The sequence below is a fragment of the Bos indicus genome, chromosome 12, assembly GCF_029378745.1.
Source record: "Bos indicus isolate NIAB-ARS_2022 breed Sahiwal x Tharparkar chromosome 12, NIAB-ARS_B.indTharparkar_mat_pri_1.0, whole genome shotgun sequence".
In the NCBI taxonomy this organism is placed as follows: domain Eukaryota; kingdom Metazoa; phylum Chordata; class Mammalia; order Artiodactyla; family Bovidae; genus Bos; species Bos indicus.
In genome coordinates this window covers 44099306-44124208 of record NC_091771.1, presented here as the reverse complement: position 1 = coordinate 44124208, position 24903 = coordinate 44099306, and the positions used below count along the sequence as shown (strand labels likewise).

The following is a 24903-nucleotide window of genomic DNA, read 5'->3' as shown; positions in this document are numbered from 1 at the left end:
TGATGTTTCTCCTGACAATCTTAATTCCACCTTGTGATTCATCCAGCCCAGCATTTTGCCTGATACACTCTGCATATACTTTAAGCATGGTGACAATATACAGTCTTGATGTACCCCTTTTTGCATTTTGAGCCAGTTTATTTTTCCATGTCTGGTTCTAACTTTTGCTTCTTGATCTACACACAGGTTTCTCAGGAGGCAGGTAAGGTGGTCTGATAGTCCCCTGATATTCCCATCTCTTTAAGAATTTTCCAGTTTGTTGTGGTCCACAAAGTCAAACTGGAGGAGGAAATGGAAACCCAATTCATTATCCTTACCTGGAGAATCCCAGGGACAGAGGAACCTGGTGGGCTACAGTCCACGGGATCTCAAAGATTTGGACACAACTGAGCAACTAACATACACACACACACACACACACACACACACACACACACACAGAGTAAAAGGCTTTAGTGTAGTCTATGAAGCAGAGGTAGTTTCCCTCCCCCCCCACCCCCAGAATTTCCTTGCTTTTTCTGTGATCCAACAGATGTTGGCAATTTTATCTCTAGTTCCTCTGCCTTTTCTAAATCCAGCTTATACATCTGGAAGTTCCCAGTTCACATACTGTTGAAGCCTATCTTGGAGAATTTTGAGTATTACTTCCTTAACATGTGCAATGAGTGTAATTGTGTGGTAGTTTGAATACTCTTTGGCATTGCCCTTCTTTGGGATTGGAATGAAAACACCTTTTCCAGTCCTGCAGCCACCACTGTTTAATGACATAGTTCTTTCCAAAAGGTCAAAAATAATTTTTCTTCTTTTTATTGCTTTAATACTTTAGGTTCAGGAAATCTTAAATATGTTTAAATTTTAATGAAAAGAAGTCATATTAAACTTTTAAAATTGTCTTTCTTAAAACTAGAGGCTTTAGGGACTTCCCTGGTGGTTCTGTGGCTAAGACTCTGCTCTCCCAATGCAGAGGGCTCAGATTTGATCCCTGGTCAGGGAACTAGATCCCATATGCTAAAGGCTTTATACTCTTGGATAAGAGGGAGGGTAGGGGGAGGGAGGAGAGAGGAGGGTTCAGGATGGGGAACATATGTATACCGGTGGCAGATTCATTTAGATATTTGGCAAAACTAATACGATAATGTAAAGTTTAAAAATAAAATAAAATTTAAAAAAAGAAAAAAAAAGAATAAAATAAACGGAAAAATAACAATAAAAATAAAAATTACTATGTCATATCACAACAGCTGTTAGACTCTCAGATTAGAAAGAGACTATAAAGTTTATTTAGGGTGAAGACATAAAATTCAATAATCCAATGTCAGATTTTTCTGGCATTTTAGATATAGAAAACATTGTAAAGATATGACATCTATATCTTAAAATTTTAAGATTGCATTTATTAAAATAATAAGCCTAGGTATATAATAAGTCTTCATTATACAATGAACTTTAGCTTAATATTAATAAGCATCCTGAAACCTCTTTTTATATCTTGAGCCAAAATTTAAGAACAACAAGCTTTACTCAAGTCTGAGATCAGGAAATGATTTAAGAGGAAATGTATAAGCACTGTGCAGTGACTTTATAAGGAGAAAATAGCATCAAACCAACATAAATGTTTCTCTCACAATTTAACTTCTCCTAAGGAAAAGTGACTTGTTTTCATATATAACATGAAAAAACAAAGCATTAGAAATTTTAGGACAGAAATCTATGAATGAATATGAGTTCAGTTCAGCTCAGTTCAGTCACTCAGTCGTGTCTGACTCTTTGTGACCCCATGAATTGCAGCATGCCAGGCCTCCCTGTCCATCACCAACTCCCAGAATTTACTTAAATTCATGTCCATCGAGTCGGTGATGCCATCCAGCCATCCTCTGTCATCCTCTTCTCCTCCTGCCCTCAATCCCTCCTAGCATCAGAGTCTTTTCCAGTGAGTCAACTCTTCTCATGAGGTGGCCAAAGCATTGGAGTTTCAGCTTTAGCATCAGTCCTTCCAGTGAACACCCAGGGCTGATCTCCTTCAGAATGGACTGGTTGGATCTCCTTGCAGTCCAAGGGACTCTCAAGAGTCTTCTCCAACACCACAGTTCAAAAGCATCAATTCTTTGGCGCTCAGCTTTCTTCACAGTCCAACTCACATCCATACATGACCACTGGAAAAACCATAGCCTTGTCTAGACAGACCTTTGTTGGCAAAGTAATGCCTCTGCTTTTTAATATGCTGTCTAGGTTGGTCATAACTTTCCTTCCAAGGAGTAAGCGTCTTTTAATTTCATGGCTGTGATCACCATCTGCAGTGATGAACTCTAAAAAAATAATTTTTGAGGCTAGTTTCTAACTCTGTTCTTTTAAGACTTATTCTCAAAGTATTTTCAAATTCTTCAGAAAAGGCTCAAGTTCCTGTAATAATCATTTGCTAATGTACCTAGGTTATGTAAAAAAAGACTACCTTGACAGTAATTAGCTTTTTTACTTTGCCTAGATCTTGTCAAATTCTATGTATGCCCTGTTTCATTTTATGTCTATGGTCTCACCATGCTCTAAAACTGAAAGTAAAATAAATTATATTTTCCCCTATCTCCTCTACTATTTCATCCATCACAACTTGAGTGACTTGAAAATAAAATATACTAGATCATTTCCCAATAACATTTCCCAAGCTATGAAATTCTTAATAAGGTGTAAAACTTTCTTCCCTAAGTACATTATTTAACTTGTAGAAAGTTAACATAAGGATCTGAATTTATCCAAAACTTCCTGGAAACCTATCTGGAGCCATTTTGCAAGGCTGTCTCTAATGTCTTGACTTTTACACTTTATTCATGTCATTATCAGCCTGATACCAGACCAGAAATATCAGTGTCTTAAAGGGGCATTCTTAATCTAATTGGCAACTTACAGTTCTGACTCTATTCTCCTTAGTTAAATGAGAGTCAATAATATGCTCATTCTTGATTTAAAGATGCATCATTCAGACAATTTTGTGACTTTTCTGTTCAGTGTGTTAATGTCTGAAATAATTCTGTTATTCTTGTCACATATGCCTAAGCCTGAATTTCTAAAATATATGCTGGAAAATACCATATTCTGGGGTTGTAATTTGCAAACTTGTGAAAAGAAGACAAATACTATAGCAATTTTTCTATTAACTATTTTAAATATTTATTACTGCTATTAAATATAATTAAAAAAATAATAAAATGAATTGATGCAAAAAAAGCTAAGTAAAGCACTTTTGAAAAAAAAATGAAAAATAAATATTTAAAGGAAAACATGAAAATTCTGATGAAAATAACCATGTTACAAAGGAAAATATTATAGATAACATAGAATACACATAATTTTAATGGATTTAGATTCATAAACTTGTCTGTATATTCTTTTGGGTGTTTGATGTATACAAAAACATCTTCTGGAAATAATATCAAATATGTTTTTTCTTATCTAACTCAAATGGCTTTTTTTTTTTTTAATTTTCTTACATTATACTGGAAAGGCCCTATAGGAAAATGTTGAATAGAAGTAGTACTAGTAGATTTTGTTGTTAATTTCAAGGTCAAAATGATTCAAAAAAATCTGATATTTGCTGTATGAGTGAATGAAGTGGTTTATATCATTAAAAGTTTTCCTTTAAGTGCAACTTACTTTTGATTCATTACCAACCATATATTTCATACTTTTATTTTTTTTTATTCATTTCTCTTTCACATACTTTTCTATATTTGGTTGTTAATATTTTCTTACAATTTATGTAAATATCTTTAAGAGAGACAATGGCCATTAATTTTCCTTCCCTGTATCATCCTTCCCAGGTTTTGTATAAGTGTTATATTTGCCTCATTAAAATACCTGGAAGACATGATCTCTTTTTCCGTTCTCTAGTGACAGTCTTTTTATTTTAGTTTAAATATTTTCTACTTACCTTTTCAAATCACTGCTATATTAAAGAATATTAATATTAATGATAATTATTTTCGCATCTACTAAACACCTAGCTGTGATCCATCAATCTAAAGATATCTGTAGTACCTGGTGGTCTGCTTCTAATGTTTGTTTTTATCCCTGTAACTTCTTTATAAGTTTGCTACTTTTCTTTAATGTCAAGTGCTGTATGCACATACACAAGAAATAAAAGAATCTAAATAAGGTTATCTCTTTCTAGTGAGAATTTATTTTGACTGTTTGTTGGCATTTACATTAGAAAATCAACTTAATTCAATTGGAGATTTCATTGATTCAAATCTAAGTTTCAGCCTTTGTATTATCTTGTCTATTTCCAGTTTCTCTGACTTCTACTAGGATATAGTTCTTCAGAAGTTCAGTTGAAAGTCCATTAATTTGCCAGAGTTCCCTGTTTTTGTATGCCCTTAAATTCAAATTATTATCTTTCAAGCTCTGTTTAACTTCTAAACATACTATAACTATTTTTTACTCACCTAGCACATTTCAGTTAAGTTCAGTTCAGTTCAGTCACTCAGTCGTGTCCGACTCTTTGTGACCCCATGAATCGCAGCACACCAGGCCTCCCTGTCCATCACCAACTCCCGGAGTTTACTCAAACTCATGTCCATCGAGTCGGTGATGCCATCCAGCCATTTCATCTTCTGTCGTCCCCTTCTCCTCCTGCCCCCAATCCCTCCCAGCATCAGAGTCTTTTCCAATGAGTCAACTCTGCATGAGATGGCCAAAGTACTGGAGTTTCAGCTTTAGCATCAGTCCTTCCAGTGAACACCCAGGACTGATCTCCTTTAGAGAGGACTGGTTGGATCTCCTTGCAGTCCAAGGGACTCTCAAGAGTCTTCTCCAGCACCACAGTTCAAAAGCATCAATTCTTCAGTGCTCAGCTTTCATTATAGTCTAACTCTCACATCCATACATGACCACTGGAAAAACCATAGCCTTGATGAGCACATTTAGGAATCAGCAAATAACCACTAAGGGAAAACTGGCACACAATAGTGGCCATACCTGAACTTTCCTGCCCTATGGTCCCACATGGCCCTCCAGTTCTGACTACTTTTGAGGAAAATATCCATTCTTCCACCAAGCCACGTAGTACCAGCAGAAGTTCTGCATAGTTCCCAAGTTATTAGCTTTTTAGGTTCTCAGACTCCTACTTGATGTTGTTTATAGTTGGTAGAAACCTTAATAAGGAAAGAAAATATTGTGTGCAATTTTGAGCTGACTTTCATGAGTTTACCTTTATTCTAGGATCTTATTCTTTCAGATCCTAGCTGCCTTATTCCAGCTGCCTGGAATATAAGTATATTCCAGTAGTTATTTTGATATTTTATGTAACTTTTTTCTGGTGTTCCTGGTGAGGGGTTTAGTTAGCAACAAGTTATTGCATTGTAATGGGAAGTATAATACTCCATGTAACTTTCTATCTTGAAATATGTCATTTATTTCCTTATTAATGTTATGCATCTAATACAGTTTCATTTTTTAATTTTTTAAGAATTTATTATCAGAGCACATACTTGAGTCTGCTGGTCTTATCATGCATGTATATTGAGAGTGTTCTATATATAAAATATGTATCTTAATGTCTTTATTGTGAAATAGCCTATAATATTATTAGATATAAGAGCCAAAAATAAGTATCATGGATTTTATGAAATCCTAAAACTTAATGAAGCACAAGCTGGAATCAAGATTACTGGTAGAATTATCAATAACCTCAGATATGAAAAAGACACCACCCTTATGGCAGAAAGTGAAGAAAAACTAAAGAGCCACTTGAAGAAAGTGAAAGTGGAGAGTGAAAAAGTTGGCTTAAAGCTCAACATTCAGAAAACGAAGATCATGGCATCCGGTCCCATCACTTCATGGAAAATGGATGGGGATACAGTGGAAACAGTGGCTGACTTTATTTTTGGGGGCTCAAAATCACTGCAGATGGTGCCTACAGTCATGAAATTAAAAGACACTTACTCCTTGGAAGGAAAGTTATGAACAACCTATACAGCATATTAAAAAGCAGAGACATTACTTTGCTAACAAAGGTCTATCTAGTCAAGGCTATGGTTTTTCCAGTAGTCATGTACGGATGTGAGATTTGAACTATAAAGAAAGCTGAGCCTGAAGAACTGATGCTGTTGGAGAAGACTCTTGAGAGTCCCTTGGACTGCAAGGAGATCCAACCAGTCCATCCTAAAGGAGATCAGTCCTGGGTGTTCATTTATAGGACTGATGTTGAAGTTGAAACTCCAATACTTTGGCTACTTGATGCAAAGAGTTGACTCATTGGAAAAGACCCTGATGCTGGGAAAGATTGAGGCCAAAGGAGAAGGGGATGACAGAGGATGAGGTGGTTGGGTGGCATTACGGACTCAATGGACATGTGTTTGGGTAAACTCCGGGAGTTGGTGATGGACAGGAAGGCCTGGCGTGCTTGGGGTCCATGGGGTCGCAAAGAATCAGACATGACTGAGCAACTGAACAGAGTTTTTTACATAATTATATATTTGTGTTTTTGTTTAATGAATTGGGTACAGAATATGAGTCAACAATCTACTGTCAAATTTTTGTCAGTCTTTCCAAATGACATTATATAATTTCTTGCAGTAAAAATCACCTACTTATATAAAACATTTACTAAAACCTCACAAGAATAGTAATTTAGAAACATATAATTAAATGGTCAAACTCAATGTCAAATTGATTAACATTTAACTAGTAATTCATTTTAGGGAGGTTATGTTTGTAATTTACCATTTCTCACTGTTGTCAAGTTTATTAGCTCCTAATAAATACAGATAACCTATCTTTTAAATTTCTTTAAAGTGAGAAAAATTTACAATTCACTTATTGCTTCTTAAAACAAATCATTTAACCCCAAATGGATTTTCTGACGTATTAATAATAATGGACATTAGGAGAGAAGCTTAAATTTAAAACTAAACTTTGTATGTAGTTCTGAACAATTGGTGGCACTTTATAAACCCCATCTTTTTGTGCTTTTTGTGTGTGGTTTGCAGACTGTCAGAAACTAGCCATTTGCTGACACCTCAAAGTGATATGGACTCTGGTAGCTCTGAAGAATTCTATCAGGCTGTGCACCATGCTGAGCAAACATTCAGAAAAATGGAAAGTTATTTGAAGCAACAGCAACTCTGTGATGTTATCCTGATTGTTGGGAACCGAAAAATACCTGCACATAGGTATAGTAATCTGTCTTTATCTGAAATATGAAGTCATATGTTTATAATGATGGTCTAGTATATAGATTTCAAAATACTCTACAAGTAGAGAAGTAAGCATCCATGTTTTTAAGGACGTTTGGATAATTTTCTTGGTGAGAGTTATAATGCCATGTTAAGTCATCTTTTTAAGAAGTAAAGCAAATATAAATAGTTCAGAAATAAAGCTTCTAATAAGGTTGAAAAATACCCCATTTTATTGACTCATTACTGAGTCATACTAATTGGGAATCAATTTTGACTTAGGAGTATGTACCTAAGCTCTGAAATGTGCTTTATATTTATATTTATATTTGACTTAGGAGTATGTACCTAAGCTCTGAAATATGAGATATGCTTTTCTGTCAAAATTGAAAGAAAGTCATGTTATTTTTGGTATACACTGTCTATTTCAACTAGGAAATTAACTGTGATATCACAGGAAATTCATAGTGATACCTTTATTTTAAATGTATTAAAATTTCCTTAATTTGTGACATACTGATACTATTTCTAAGGCCCAATACATTCAAAGGTTAATGCATTTTTAAATATTCCTTAGTATTTATTTATAAATAATAATTCTAAGTTACATGAACTAGATATCTGATTATTTGTGTCCTATTTATATGCTATTAGTTTATTTCTGAAAATTCATTAAATTTGATGTTGAATTTTTCCTCAATTTTTCTATTTATTTTTTGAAATTTTTATGAGAAAAGAATTTTAATATTAATTTTTGATACTGATTATTTAAATAGTTGAATATATGGACAAATCGCCTTAGGCTACCTTGACATATGCCATTTAATACCATTAATACCGATGAATAAATAGAAAACAATAAACTATGTAAAATAAATATTTACAATGTGCCTCTCTTTCCCATATTTTTAAACTTATATTGCATTATTTAGATAATATATATGTACCTAAGTGCAAACTATTAAAAGAATTCCAAAATATAAGGCTGTATTTCTATTATCATAAGAATGTTAAATCATGGACATTGCATTTAAACCAATACACTAAAAATGCATAGGAAAGAACATTTGACATTAAATAATTAATCTAGATCTTATGGGGTTCAATTCATCAATTAACTATGACAACAATTCTAATAATACAATAGTGATAGTCACTAAATCATGTCCAATTCTTTGTGACCCCAAGGACTGAAGCTTGCCAGGCTCCTCTGTCCATGGATTTCTCCAGGCAAGAACACTGGAGTGGGTTGCCATTTCCTTCTCCAGTAATACAATATTCACACTTATTTTGCAAGCACTTCTATGAAATTGCATTATCATTACCAATAGAACAATTGTATTATCATTATTATTGAGACAGTGTTGCAGTATGTGTGACAAATATGTAGATTATTCTAACCTATCATCTAAATAGCAACTAGATAAAAATTCTGTTAACAAGTAATTTTAATTTCATAATGTAGCTAAGTTTATTTTAATTACCCACTAGTTTAATATGTATATATATGTATTTGTTCAAGAAGACAGAGGGAATCACCTCAAAAGTATGTAAACAGATTAAATTTTCATTAATTTTTTAAAACAGAGCTTTATATAAATTTAATAATCTTATTTTATAGACTTTTATTGGTACTAATTTAGTATTTCTCATTTGAAGCAATTTTAACCAGTATATTGGGCAATTCCCCATATTAATTATATTCTATTTTTTTCCATATTATTCTTCTTATATAGACTGTTAATATTATTTTCTAAATAATTTGGTAAATTATGCCTTTATTTTATAACAAATATGACTAAAACATAAGTTTGTTTATTGGTTTAGATTACTGGAAAATATATCTTAGCAATGTATTATTTATATGAACAATATTCTAAACATTTACATATTTTATGTATTTAGCAGATATGAAATTTGATATATTATTGTCAGTTATCTATATTTTTCTTAATATAAGAAAAATTTACCCTATTCACTAAATTTATTTAAATTAGGATTTATATTTTCTCACTCTGTGGTTTAAAACTTTAGTACTATGCTTTCAGTAAGTAGATATCTAAGTTAAACATATATTAACAAATACGTGGGAAAATGTTTACAGGAAGCTTGAAAAAGGCAAGCACTGTTTTTAATAATTGCAAGTATATTACACCTCCATGTTTATACTTTTGTAAAACAAAATGACTATAATCAATGCAAAATTAGATCTTTGCTTTAAAAAAATAATAATCTTAGTAGTAGTAATAAATGAATGGATTTTTAAGTTATACTGTTATATTTTGATTAGCACAATTGAATATTGTCTTTGGACAAAATATGTATAATGTCTCAATCATTAGCAGTGAATAATATGGGACTAATAAGGTAAGTTCAAATAATAGAAAAAAAAAACAATTTGCATTAAGATCTCCTATTCTGCCTGAAAAGATTGCAAGTTAAATGTCATAGTCATTCACAAAGATATGTGTTTTCTTTCATATTAATTGTCTTGTCATTTGAAACTTTCAAATCAATTCCCATTTAAGTTAACAGATTATGACCATTACTGACTTCCCATAAAATCTTTAGCTTATGTGATGGCTATATTGTATATATATATTTAACCTGATGTAAGTTGCAACTATTTATTAATGAAATGCCATGTCTTTATAGGTGTATTTAGATTATTGTTAGGCATATTTTTAAGTAGATTAGCTCTGAAAGGCTAACAGTACTTAAGATAACCATTAATATATTTTCAGAATTAAAAATAATTAAAATCTTGATTTTATCTGTGGTTTAATTTCTCAAAGAAATTCTAAAATACAGACTTCTTGTAAATGGTCTTGCTTAATTGGTTAGCAACTACCAAAACAATACATTTGAAGGTAAAACTCTGAATTTTAAATATAGGAATTTTTCTTAGGTAGGCTGCCTATAATTAGGGATGTCAGATGCTGAAAATTAGACTGGCAAGATCAATATTAATAATTTAGACAGTCAAATTTTCAAAAGTAAAAGAATTAAGAAGTTTTCATGGCTTACTCTCTCATGATATACAAGTATATAATGAAATATGGTTAAGCTTTTGAAAGTTTTTTTCTCCCTTTAGCCATCATTAAGAATAAGTGCCTTGGACATAAGTAAATGAAAAAATCTTAAACAGCTAACTTCCTGTGAGTTGGAAATAATGGCGCTTTTAATTTTTTGTGCATAGAAAAAGTGTGGAAGAATCTAAAACACAGTCAACAATCTTTGTTCTTGGGAAGTAAGGCTCCTAGGCACGATAAAGGAGGCACTGGAATTATTTTTAATATATAAACATGTATATGCTTTGAACATCTTAGTATGAACATTTCTGCTGCTGCTGCTAAGTCACTTCAGTCGTTGTCTGACTCTGTGCGACCCCATAGACTGAAGCCCACCAGGCTCCCCCAACCCTGGGATTCTCCAGGCAAGAACACTGGAGTGGGTTGCCATTTCCTTCTCCAATGAACATTTCAAGATCAAATAAATTCTTAAGTGAAAAATAAAATGATATATGATAGAGAAGAAAGGATCTTGCTCTATAGACCAAAATATTGGGTATCTCAGGAAGCAACATATTCTATTTTCATTTTCCTGCAGGGACTTCCCTGGTGGCTCAGACGGTAAAGAATCTGACAAAATGTGGAAGACCCAGGTTCGATCCCTGGGTTGGGAAGATACCCTGGAGAAGGGAGTAGAAACCCACTCCAGTATTTTTGCCTGGAGAAGTCCATGGACAGAGGAGCTTGACAACTACAGTCCACGGGGTTGCAAAGAGTAGGACACAACTTAGTGACTAGCACTTTGACAGTGTATTTATTTATTTCTAGAATATATTTATTAATCTAATGTTCTTTACTGAGCACTAGTATTATGGAAATAGTTGAGGCTAAAAGGGGGAATTGCTATATTTAGAAACATGTTTAATTTCATAAGTAACTTAGATATTAATACTCAAGAGTAGGCAAAGAGTAATGGTTATCTCTACTGATGGAAAGTTAGTTTATAGATATTCTTTGATGGGAGCAGAATAAATTACAATAGTCCTGTACAAACTTCAGAAGAAAACAAAGAAAGATCCCAGTGCCTGCTGGCTTTGGTAACTCTAGACAACTCCCATTGCACTAGGCTCTGGAAGTGCTCCTGTGGACACAGGATGCCTATGAGGCCCCCTCAACCCAAACTGGGTTCCTTGAACCCAGGCTTCTGGTTGACCCAACCAGGCCAACTATCAGAGATCCAGGCTTTTATCCTTCCCAATGTCAGGCCATCCACTTGTGCCACCAGGTTCCAGTGACAGGCTTGCCCCTGTGGATCCAAAATTTAAGTTGGTTCCCATGGATCCAGGCTTCCCTTGCAGCTCAGCTGGTAAGGAATTCTCCTGCAATTCAGGGAGACCTGAGTTTGATCCCTGGGTTGGGAAGATCCCCTGGAAAAGGGAAAGGCCATGCACTCCAGTTTTCTGGCCTGGAGAATTCCATGGACTGTATAGTTCATGGGGATGTGAAGAGTTGGATACTACTGAGCGACTCTCACTTTCACTTGCTCTTGGATCCAGGCTGTCTGCTGTCTCTGCAACAGAAACTTGCTCTGGCAGAACAAACCTTCAGACTGGTCCGAAAGTTCTCATCTTACAAGCAGAATCTGGTGGTTCCAAGTTCAAGGCTTACTCTACTGCCACGCCAGCCACAAGAATAATCCAATACTGCAATATGCTGGTGTATTAATCACTTTGTTATTATATATGTATATATATATACATTAGAAGACAAAAGTGCTCAAAATAACTATAGCTACAATAATTAGTTAATAAATACACAGCGTAACAACAGGTGAATTGTGACACCAAAACAAAAAAGTGGGAGTAAAAGGTCAGAGTATTCTTATGAAAATGAAATTATCAGCATAAAATAGACTTAGTTTTATAGAATATTTTATGCAAATTTCATGAAAATCATAAAGCAAACTTACAACAGATACACAAAATAAAAAAGAAAGGAATCAAAATGTAACACTAGAAAATCATCAGTCCCCAAGTAAAGATAGCAAAAAAGGAAGGAAGAAACAAGGAATCAGCAAAACAGTCAGAAAACAACACAATGACATCATAAATCCTTCAGTTCAGTTCAGTTCAGTTTCTCAGTCACGTCTGACTCTTTGCGACCCCATGAATCACAGCACTCCAGGCCTCACTGTCCATCACCAACTCCTGGAGTTGACCCAAATTCATGTTCATAGAGTCAGTGATGCCGTCCATCCATCTCATCCTCTGTCGTCCCCTTCTCCTCCTGCCCCCAATCCCTCCCAGCATCAGGGTCTTTTCCAGTGAGTCAACTCTTTGCATGAGGTGGCTGATGTACTGGAGTTTCAGCTTCAGCCTCAGTCCTTCCAGTGAACACCCAGTGAACACTCCTTTAGAATGGACTGGTTGGATCTCCTTGCAGTCCAAGGGACTCTCAAGAGTCTTCTCCAACACCACAGTTCAAAAGCATCAATTCTTCGACACTCAGCTTTCTTTACAGTCCAACTCTCATATCCATACATGACCACTGGAAAAACCACAGCCTTGACTAGATGGACTGTTGGCAAAGTAATGTCTCTGCTTTTCAATATGCAATCTAGGTTGGTCATAACTTTCCTTCCCAGAAGTAAGCATCTTTTTTTTTTTAATTAAATTTAATTTAATGCCTGCAATCACCATATGCAGTGATTTTCAAGCCCCCAAAAATAAAGTCTGACACTGTTTCCACTGTTCACCCATCTATTTCCCATGAAGTGATGGGACCAGATGCCATGATCTTAGTATTCCAAATGTTGAGCTTTCAGCCAACTTTTTCACTCTCCTCTCACTTTCATCAATAGGCTTTTTAGTTCCTCTTCACTTTCTGCCATAAGGGTGGTGTCATCTGCATATCTGAAGTTATTGATATTTCTCCCAGCAATCTTGATTCCAGCTTGTGCTTCTTCCAGCCCAGTGTTTCTCATGATGTACTCTGCATATAAGTTAAATAAGCAGGGTGACAATATACAACCTTGACAAACTCCTTTTCCTATTTGGAACCAGTCTGTTGTTCCATGCCCAGTTCTAACTGTTGCTTCCCAAACTGCATATAGGTTTCTCAATAGGCAGATCAGGTGGTCTGGTATTCCCATCTCTTTCAGAATTTTCCACAGTTTATTGTGATCCACACTGTCAAAACATTGGCATAGTCAATAAAGCAGAAATAGATGTTTTTCTGGAACACTCTTGCTTTTTCCATGATCCAGAGGATGTTGGCAATTTGATCTCTGGTTCCTCTGCCTTTTCTAAAACCAGCTTGAACATCTGGAAGTTCATGTATTACTGAAGCCTGGCTTGGAGTATTTTGAGCATTACTTTACTAGCATGTGAGATGAGTGCATTGTGCGCTAGTTTGGGCATTTTTTGGCATTGCCTTTCTTTGGGATTGGAATGAAAACTGATCTTTTCCACTCCTGTGGCCACCGCTGAGTTTTCCAAATTTGCTGGCATATTGAGTGCAGCACTTTCACAGCATCATCTTTCAGGATTTGAAATAGCTCAACTGGAATTCCATCACCTTCACTAGCTTTGTTCATAGTGATGCTTTCTTTCTTTTTTTTTTTTTTTAATTTTATTTTATAGTGATGCTTTCTAAGGCCCTCTTGATTTCACATTCCAGGATATCTGGCTCTAGGTGAGTGATCACACCATTGTGATTATCTTGGTTGTGAAGATCTTTTTTTGTACAGTTCTTCTCTGTATTATTGCCACCTCTTCTTAATATCTTCTGCTTCTGTTAGGTCCATACAATTTCTGTCCTTTATTGAGCCCATCTTTGCATGAAATGTTCCCTTGGTATCTCTAATTTTCTTGAGGAGATCTCTAGTCTTTCCCATTCTGTTGTTTTCTTCTATTTCTTTGCATTGATTGCTGAGGAAGGCTTTCTTATCTCTCCTTGCTATTCTTTGGAACTCTGCATTCAGATGCTTTTATCTTTCCTTTTCTCTTTTGCTTTTAGCTTCTCTTCTTTTCACAGCTATTTGTAAGGCCTCCCCAGAGAGCCATTCTGCTTTTTTTGCATTTCTTTTCCATGGTGATGATCTTGATCCCTATCTCCTGTACAATGTCAAGAACCTCATTCCATAGTTCATCAGGCACTGTATCTATCAGATCTAGGCCCTTAAATCTATTTCTCACTTCCACTGTGAGATTTGATTAGGTCATACCTGAATGGTCTAGTGGTTTCCCCTACTTTCTTCAATTTAAGTCTGATTTTGGCAATAAGGCGTTCATGATCTGAGCCACTGTCAGCTCCCGGTCTTGTTTTTGCTGACTCTATAGAGCGTCTCTATCTTTGGCTGCAAAGAATTTAATCAATCTGGTTTCATTGTTGACCATCTGGTGATGTCCATGTGTAGAGTCTTCTTTTGTGTTGTTGGAAGAGGCTGTTTGCTATGACCAGTGCATTTTCTTGGCAAAACTCTATTAGTCTTTGCTCTGCTTCATTCTGTACTCCAAGGCCAATTTTGCCTGTTACTCCAGGTGTTACTTGACATCTTACTTTTGAATTCCCATCCCCTATAATGAACAGGACATCTTTTTCAGGTGTTATCAGTAATTATTCTAAATATAGTTGGATTAAACTCTTTAATACAAAGGCATAGAGTGCCTGAATGACTTAAAAACTAAGACCCAATTATATTCTGTCTACAAGAGACTCAGCTTTAAGAACACACATAGTCTAAAAGTAAATGAATAGAAAAAGTTTTTCCAAGCAAACAAATGTAAAAAGATCACAGTAGCTATGGTTATTTCAGACAGAATAGACTTTAAGCCAAAAATCGTAACAAGAGACAAAGATGGTCACTATATAGTTATAGAAGTGTCAATTCATCAATAGAATATGACAGTTATAAAAGTATTATGGTAATCCTTTCACAGTATATATATGTATCACATTCACACATTATATAACAACAGTGGGCTTCATAGGTAGCTCAGCCGGTAAAGAAATCACCTACAATGCAGGAGAATCTTGTTTGACTCCTAGGTTGGGAAGATTCTCTGCAGAAGGGATAGGCTACCCACTCCAGTGTTCTTGAGCTTGCCTGGTGATTCAGATGTTAAAGAATCTGCCCCCAATGGGAGAGACCTGGATTCGATCCCTGGGTAAGGAAGATTTCCTGGAGGAGGGCATGGCAACCCAGTCAAGTATTTTTGCCTGGAGAATTCTTATGGACAGAGAAGCCTGGTGGGCTGCAGTCCATGTGGTCACAAAGAGTCGAACACGACTGAGAGACTAAGCACAGCACAGGACATATCAACAATATCTCAACAAAAAAGCTAGGGGAGGTAAGAGAAGCTGAAAACTTGTTTTTTCCCCCATTGTTTAGATATCATTTAAATATCCTCTTTATTCTTACTGTGAATATACAGCAACCAGTGAAGCATCTTTCCTTGTATTAATTAAAACAGATGTTTATCAAACATATTATAGCATTGATCTGTGCCCTGCTGGTGATGCAAAAGAATTATAAAACATGCCATTTTCCTTGTGAAGCTTCCAACTGTCTTGAAGAGGAAAGAGTAACCCATAGGACAATGTACTTGTGTTTGTAAATAACTACAACTGAAATATATGGCTTTGATTCCAAATACAAGAGACAATAAAAGAAATGAGTACTATATGAGAGTATTATAAAAGTTTTTTTAGGAGAAATTGAGATCAGCCTAATGAAAGAGAAAAAATATGCTATTTTAGATAGAATAGTATGGAAAATAGAGAAGTAAATAATTTGCAGTTTTGAAAATTACAATGTATCAGCTTAGCTAACATGGAGCAATATAGAAAGTAAGCTATAAAATTAAGGCAAATGTTATTATGATAAAACTTGATATCTGGTAGAGAGGTTTGCATTGGATTTATGTGTACAATTAAAGTTCACATAGGTTCTTGAATAGGGGAGTTACATAGTCAAATCAATGCTGTGCTTAGTCACTCAATTGTGTCTGATTCTTTGAGACCCCATGGGCTATAGCCCACAAGGCTTCTCTGTCCCTGGGGATTTTCCAGGCAAAAAGACTGGAGTGGGTTGGCATACCCTCCTCCAGAGGATCTTCCCCACCCAGGGACCAAACCCAGACTCCCACATTGCAGGTGGATTCTTTACCAACTGAACCCCAGGGAAGTCCAAGAATACTGGTATGGGTAGCCTATCTCTTCATCAGAGGATCTTCCCCACCCAGGAATCGAACTGGGGTCTCCTGCATTGCAGGTGGATTGTTTACCAGCTGAGCTAATCAAGTCAATAATAATAATAATAGCTTCCCTGGGGCCTCTGATGGTTAAAACCTACCTTCAATGTGGGAGTCTCAGATTTGATCCCTAGGTAGGGAAGATACCCTGGCAAAGGAAATGGCATCCACTCCAGTATTCTTGCCTGGAAAATCCCATAGACAGAGGAGCCTGGTGGGCTACATGGAGTTGAAAAGAGTCAGACATTACTGAGAAACTAACACTTTCACTTTCAATAATACTAGTTAACACTCACTCTATTGGTTATCTGCCAAACCCTATTTGAAGTGCACCTCATATACTAACCCACTTTGTCCTGAAAAGGAAGAAAATTATTTTTCCAATTTTTCTCTCATAGAATAGAAAATGGAGAAATTAAGAATTCAACCAAATTATGCATTTCATAGGTGGTGGAAATATATTCAAACCCAGGCTGTCTGGCTATAGAAGTAATGCTTTAATGACTACAGTAGTCTGTTTAGCATAATTTACAAAGACAGTCTGAAAAATGGCACAGGTTTAGAAAATGTACAAAAGATGGGCAGAGCAAAAACTAACTACTGCCCCAGGAAGCTGTTATACTTAATTCAGGCATGAAATGAGGACTATGTAAACACTGAAAAATGGATGAATTGAGAAACGCTTTGAACAGTGTCATTAGTCAGGATATTTGGATGCAGAGTAGAGACTGGAATTCAGGTGTGCACAGTTTATTTATAAAGCATTTTCAGAAGAAGAGCAAGATAGGCAGAAGGAGCAAATCCAGGATGTGGTCTTAGCAGGTCCGTCATTTCATCTTTAACTCCTAGTCATACCCTGAGGAAAAGGGACAGCCTTCACACCTTGGTTCTATTAGTCATCATTGTTGGACCCACTCACAGGCTGAGAGTTGGGAAGGCTGTAGAATTCTGGAGATGAGGTAAGAGTAGCCTGAGCACATGGAGTGAGGCAACCTCTGTTAGACCAAGTGCAATTGGTCTACACAGAAAAGACAACTGGAAGCAGTTAGGTGTCAATATCACTGGTGCTGGAAACATAGGTGTACCTCATAAAAGGGGTCTGGGCACAAGAACCATACAGTCCAATTCAAGAGGAAAGATGGGTCTTGTGTCATATTTTACAGGCAACAAAGCCAGAGGACATAAGTGATGACTTCGTAATATTGTGAAAATTCAATATATTGGTAATACACCAAGTAGAATTAGGGAAGTAAAAATAAAAGAGCCCTCCCAGGGAATACTCTGAGTTTAGTAGAGGGCATACAAGAATGCTACTGGGATATCTAGTGAGCAGTTTCTACAGGCATTCTAGATAAGATGCTAGGTTAAAACCACAATAAATGTTATAATTAAGACCATGCTCAAACATGGTTCTGAAACAGTGAGTGTTAAGGCCAAAATTTAGAGACCCAAGGAAAAAACCTGGAGGCAGTGAAAGGGTCAAGAAGTAAGAGTAAGAAAAGTCAAATAATTTGAGGAAAACAAGACTAAGGAAGTCTGCACTGCCTTAGCTAAAATGGGATTTAGAGAAGGCGTGGGAAGTCCACAGTGTCAAACTCCACAATAACCTGGAGTAGGACTTAGACAGGTTTAATAGCTTTGTAAGGAAATAAATTTGTAGTGACCTCAATAAGAGACTTTTCCAGTGTGACTGCAGGCATTCACTTATTTATGCAGTTTTTGCTCCTGCTTCTCTTGCATTAATAGAAGCTATATACTCACCTATGAAGATATTACTTTCTGTTATGCATTGCGTTCCTCTTTTAACATCTAATTCAAATTTTATGTGTCACTAAATCTAAATGCAGTATAAAGTTTTCTGTACTTCTCTTACTGAGTTAGCAGTATTTTGTATTTTATAGCTGATGGAGATGATTTCATATCATTATTTAAGATAAAATTCTGTAGGTTTTGTAATATTTTCCTCTATATGGATGTTGCCTGGTTGCAAATAAAGCCCTTATATACTTAAACTGGTTAACCGGCTAACTTTATGTCAGTATATTTCTTATGCTCCAGAAAAAAAAAAAAAAATAAATATATATATATATATACACACACATATACCTGTGGTTTATGATAGTTTACTTTGGTATTCAGTTATATTTAGTTCTTTTGATAAAACTGATTAACACTGATTTATCTAATCAATGTATAACAAATATTTAAAGCTATCTGTATCTTAATTATTTTGTCACCTATGGGAATATAAAGAGTTGACATGTTTAGGTACTAACTGTCCATTTAAATATGTAGCAAACTTATAACTTTAAATATTTCTAACATGTTACCAATTAGGCTATTAATATTAATAGTTAAAATCATGAATCACATCCCTAAATTCATGAAGTATATACTGAAGGTTTTTTCCAGTTGAAAAAAGTCATAAACTTATGAATCATAAGCACTATAAATCATAAAGTTATACTGATACCACTAATTTCAATCCACTTTAAACAGAAAAGAGTTTCAGGAATAATTCAGACAACTGATTAAAACACACATCTTAACTACAATTCAGTTTTCAAAAAAAATTTTTTTTTTTACAATTCTCTATTCATTTAGAATCAGAACATATTGTCAAATATGTTACTCATTCATCTTAAAATATATTCCTACTTAGGATTTTAAAGTATACAAAAATCTTAACAATCATTAAAACAACAATAAATCATCAGAAAATTGAAATAGCTGCATATTTTTAAAGCTATCAAAAAGTTATAGCAAAAAAATAAAAATTAAAAATAACTAAAAACTAAAATCATATTCTCTTCTTAGCTTCTACTTTTTTTTAATGGTTTGCATTGACCACAATGTCCAATTTACAAGTGAGACTTAAGGACACATGGGAGAAAGCTTGGAGAATGTAAATCTGCAGTCAAGAGCAGAATCAGTCAACTCAACCTGGAAAAAGGCCATTAAAGCAAGTACGAAAGATAATTTAAAATATCTATACTGCTGCTGCTGCTGCTGAGTTGCTTCAGTCATGTCCGACTCTGTGCGACCCCATAGACGGCAGCCCACCAGTCTTCCCCTGTCCCTGGGATTCTCCAGGCAAGAACACTGGCGTGGGTTGCCATTTCCTTCTCCAGTGCATGAAAGTGAAAAGTGAAAGTGAAGTCGCTCAGTCGTGTCTGACTCTTCGCGACCCCATGGACTGCAGCCTACCAGACTCCCCCGTTCATGGGTTTTCCAAGCAAGAGTACTTGGAGTGAGGTGCCATTGCCTTCTCGGTTTTTACTGCTGCTGCTGCTGCTAAGTCACTTCAGTCATGTCCGACTCTGTGCGACCCCATAGATGGCAGCCCACCAGGCTCCCCCGTCCCTGGGATTCTCCAGGCAAGAACACTGCAGTGGGTTGCCATTTCAATACATGAGACTGAAAAGTGAAAGTGAAGTCACTCAGTCATATCTGACTCTTAGCGACCCCATGGACTGCAACCTACCAGGAACCTCTGTCCATGGGATTTTCCAGGCAAGAGTACTGGAGTGGGGCGCCTTGCCTTCTCTGAAAATATCTAGAGAAAAAGATGAATATCATAATGCAAGTTGATATTAACAGAGATTTGGAAAAAAAAATGTTGATTCACTAGAAGTCGTCTGCAATAAAACACAAAGCAAAAGAAAAATTGAGTGTAAACTGAGCTCACTCAACAACATGTAAGGTACTCTCAATTATTGGAACATACATAGATTTAAAGTCCAAAAAAGAGTTAGAAGACGAATTGGGTGAAAAAATGAGGTACAATTAACAGATAATTTTCTAAATTTGATGAAAAAGATCCATCCACCTCTCCAGGAAGCTCAGAAAATGGTAAGAAGATTAAAAAAGTAACCACATCTATATAACTTAAGCCATAATAGGCTAAATCTAACTCCTAAAATAAACTGAGAAAAACTAAAACAATTAGAGATAAAGGACATAGTAAAACAGGGAAACAATTATAAGAATGAAAAATCATTTCTATTAGAAACAATAGAGACTTGATCATAATAGAATATTAGTTTTCTAGCTCAAAAAAGTTTTTCTCTCAATCTAGAATTCTATATCAAGTGAAATAACTTTATATTCTCAATGCAGCTGAATCAAGATATTTTTATATAAATGAAAACTGACAGAATTTATTATCATCAGACATTCTTTACAAGAAATACTAAAGAAGCTTCTTTCACTTGAAGGGTATTGATACCCTTCAGTATCTTTATACTTCTTTAGAACAAAATTGAGTCATTTTTACTTTCACACATATATTCTTTGGGCTTCCCTGATAGGTCAGTTAGTAAAGAATCCACCTACAGTGCAGGAGACCCCAATTTGATTTTGGGGTTGGGAAGATTAACCGGAGAAGGGACAGGCTACCCACTCCAGTATTCTTGGGCTTCCCTCGTGGCTCAGCTGATAAAGAACCCACCTGCAATGCGGGAGACCTGGGTCCGATCCCTGGATTGGAAAGATCCCCTGGAGAAGGGAGAGGCTACCCACCCCAGTATTCTGGCCTGGTGAATTCCAAGAATTGTACAGTCCATGGGGTCACAAAGAGTCGGACACAACTGAGTGGCTTCACTCTCACTTTCATATATTCTTTAAAATGATTCTTGACTGAGCAAGAAGAAAGTAAGGAGTTTATGCTGTTGTGAGGTTCTTGCAATGTTTATGAAGCATTGTGAAAGTGAAGTCGCTCAGTCGTGTCTGACTCTTAGTGACCCCGTGGACTACAGCCCACCAGGCCCTCCGTCCATGGGATTTTCCAGGCAAGAGTACTGGAGTGGGGTGCCATTGCCTTCTCCGTTAACAGCGGCTAGGCATATTATATTTACTTGGAGCTGGTATACTTGGTGACAGCCTTAGTGCCCTCGGACATGGTGTGCTTGGCCAGCAATGAAGCATTAGGTTGGTACAAAAGGAAATGCGGGGAATGCTAAATCAATATAACTAGGCTTAAACACATCTTTATTAATCAAAATAAGAACCATTACAATCAACGCATTTTTGCCAATAAGAGAAATTTGTTTATTCCTGTAGGGTAAAAATCCATGTTTCAGGATTCCACAAACTCTTGGAAAGTATTTTCTGCCCCCTGCTGGTTGTGGAAGAATTTTACCTGCAAAAAGTTGTCCAGATGCTTGCAGAAATGGTAGTTGATTGGTGAGAGGGGTCAGATGAATATGGCTGATGAGGCAAAACTTCATAGCTCAATTTCTTCAACTTTAAAGCTTGGTTGTGTGACATGCGGTCAGGCATTGTTAAGGAGATGAATCGGGCCCTTTCTGTTAACCCATGCCAACTGTAAGCATTACAGTTTTCAGTGCATCTCATCAATTTGCTGAGCATACTTCTCAGATGTATTAGTTTCACTAGGATTAAGAAAGCTGTAGTGGATCAGACCAGCAGCAAACAGTGACCATGACTTTTTTTTTTTTTTTTTGGTGCAAATTTGACTTTGGGAAGTGCTTTGGAGCTTCTTTTTGGTGTAACTAGGGAATCCCAAGTGGCTCAAATGGTAAAGAATCTGCCAGTAGTGCAGAGAACTGACTTCAATCCCTGGGTAGGGAAGACTCCCTGAGAAGGGAATGACTCCCTATACCAGTGGTCTTGCCTGGAGAATTCTATGGACAGAGGAGCCTGACAGGCTTTAGTCTATGGGGTTGCGAAGAGTAGGACTCAGGTGAACAGCAAACACTTTCACTCAGTCCAATTGCTGAGCTGGTTGTCATAATATAATTAACTTTTCAACTCGTGTCACAATCCAATCAAGAAATTATTCATTGTTATTGAACAGAATAAGAGAAGACAACACTTCGAAGCAAAGATTTTTTTTTTTTTTTAAATTTGGGATCCTACCTTCAGAGGGTGACGTGAGTTGAAAAGTTAATTATATTATGACAACCAGCTCAGCAATTGAAGTGAAAGTGTCATGGGAAATAGATGGGGAAACAGTGGAAACAGTGTCAGACTATTTTGGGGGGCTCAAAAATCACTGCAGATGGTGATTGCAGCCATTAAATTAAAAGGCGCTTACTCCCTGGAAGGAAAGTTATGACCAACCTAGATAGTATATTCAAAAGCAGAGACATTACTTTGCCAACAACGGTCCATCTAGTCAAGGCTATGGTTTTTCCAGTGGTCATGTATGGATGTGAGAGTTGGACTGTGAAGAAAGCTGAGCGCTGAAGAAATGATGCTTTTGAACTGTGGTGTTGGAGAAGACTCTTGAGAGTCTCTTGGACTGCAAGGAGAGCCAACCAGTCCATTCTAAAGGAGATCAGTCCTGGGTGTTCATTGGAAGGACTGATGCTGATGCTGAAACTCCAGTACTTTGGCCACCTCATGTGAAGAGTTGACTCATTGGAAAAAACTCTGATGCTGGGAGGGATTAAGGACAGGAGGAGAAGGAGACAGAGGATGAGATGGCTGGATGGTATCACTGACTCGATGGATGTGAGTTTGGGTAAACTCCGGGAGTTGATGATAAACAGGGAGGTCTGGTGTGCTGCGATTCATGGGGTCGCAAAGAGTCGGACAAGACTGAGCAACTGAACTGAACTGAATCAAGCTTTTTCACCTTTCCAATTTGCTTCAAATGCCAAGTAACCATAGAATTATCGATGTTGAGTTCTTTGGGAACTTCTCATATAGTTGTAAGAGGATCAGCCTTGATGATGGCTCTCAATTGGTCACTGTTAACTTCCAATGACCAGCCACTACAGTTCTCATTTTCAAGGATCTCATCTCCTTCACAAAACTTCTTAAACCACCACTGAAGTGTATGTTCAATAGCAGTTCCTGGGCTAAATGCAGTATTGATGTTGCAAGTTGTCTCTGCTGCTTTATGATCCATTTTGAATTTGAATTAAAAAAAAAAACTCTGAAATTTGCTTTTTGTCTGACATAATTTCCATAGTCTAAAATAAATATAAAATAAAAAAAAACAAGTAATAAGTCATTAGTAAAAAAGAAAAATAAAGTGAGAGATACACATTAAAATGATGTCTAACATAACCACAGTTATTTAAGCATGTATTTCAGTATCAAACAGCAAAGTTCAACAATGCAAAACCACGATTACTTTTGCACCAACCTAACAGTGAATTTTACTTGACAGTAGACTGTTACTACTTAAAAATTAGTGTGTAATCTCTAGACAGAGTCAGCAAACTTAAATGCAGAGGCCACATCCAACATGTAGGTAGGTTTTGCATGAACCATGAGCTAAAATTCATTTTCACATTTTCCATTGATTGAATTTTCTTAAAGGAAAATGTGATAGTATATGTTGTTGTGGGCAACTGAGATGCTAAATTCCGTTTGACTCTTGTATGATCCTGTGGACTATAGCCCACTGGGCTCCTCTGTTCATGGAATTTTCCAGGCAAAAATCTGGAGTGGGTTGCCATTTCCTTCTCCAGGGTATCTTCCCAACCCAGAGACTGACTCTGTGTCTCCTGCATTGGCAGGTGGATTCTTTACCACTGAGTCACCAGGGAAGCCCTAGAGAATGTATGCATGATTCTTAATACCTAAACTACTTTATAACTGACTATTTGTAGAAAAAGTTCTGACCCCTATTTAAAAGCAACCACTTAAAAAAAATTCACATATACATGCAAGAAAAAAGAGCCAGTTAAAATATAAATGAATGAGATAAAATAAAAGACACTAAATAAATAAATACATAAACCAAAAAGACTAAATGGAGCAAATTGAAAGCAAATATAATTGAGTAGAACAGTAGAATTAAACCTGAATATAATTTTTTAACAATAAAAAAATTTTAGAAACTGGATGTATGCTTGGTCTCTCAGTCGTGTCCAACTCTGCGACTCCATAGACTCTAGCCTGCCAGGCTCCTCTGCCCATGGGATTCTCCAGGAAAAAATACAAAAGTTGGTTGCCATTTCCTTGTCCAGGGGATCGTCCCAACCCATGGATCAAACCCAGGTCTCCCACATTGCAAGACAATTCTGTACCATCTGAACCACCAGGGAAGCTCAAGAATACTGGAGTGGGTATCCTATCCCTTCTCCAGGGGATCTTCTCGACTCAGGAATTGAATTAGGGTTTCTTGCATTACAGGCAGATTCTTTATCAGCTGAGCTATCAGGGAAGCCCCAAGGAACTGGGGATAAAATGGGCTAATTCTTGAGAAATGTAAACCTTAATGAAGAAAAAAAGAGTATATAAAAAAAGGTTGTAGCTAATTTAATCATTGAAATTGGACTAATATGTCACTTTTTCCCAAAATAGGCCAACAAGGATTTTATTCAAGTAAGCTCTGGAACATTTTAAAAGAAAAGTTATTTACTTTCTTTCATAAGTTGCTATACATAATTTAGAAGATTTTAAGCTGCCAATTCATTTTATAAGGCTAGTATAATCTTTATTCAAGAGTCAAATAGGGAAAAAAAGAAAAGAAAATAGCAGGTTCATTTTTCA

The 24903-nt window shown here is 36.1% G+C and overlaps 1 protein-coding gene across 1 annotated transcript in view; it reads left to right on the top strand.

The window, feature by feature from the left end:
* KLHL1 (kelch like family member 1) overlaps positions 1–24903 on the top strand; it is a 529220-nt gene that overhangs the window by 201058 nt on the left and 303259 nt on the right. Inside the window, exon 2 of the mRNA XM_019971873.2 lies at positions 6981–7163. Coding sequence (XP_019827432.2) covers positions 6981–7163 — 183 coding nt within the window. The remainder of the gene's footprint in view (positions 1–6980; positions 7164–24903) is intronic.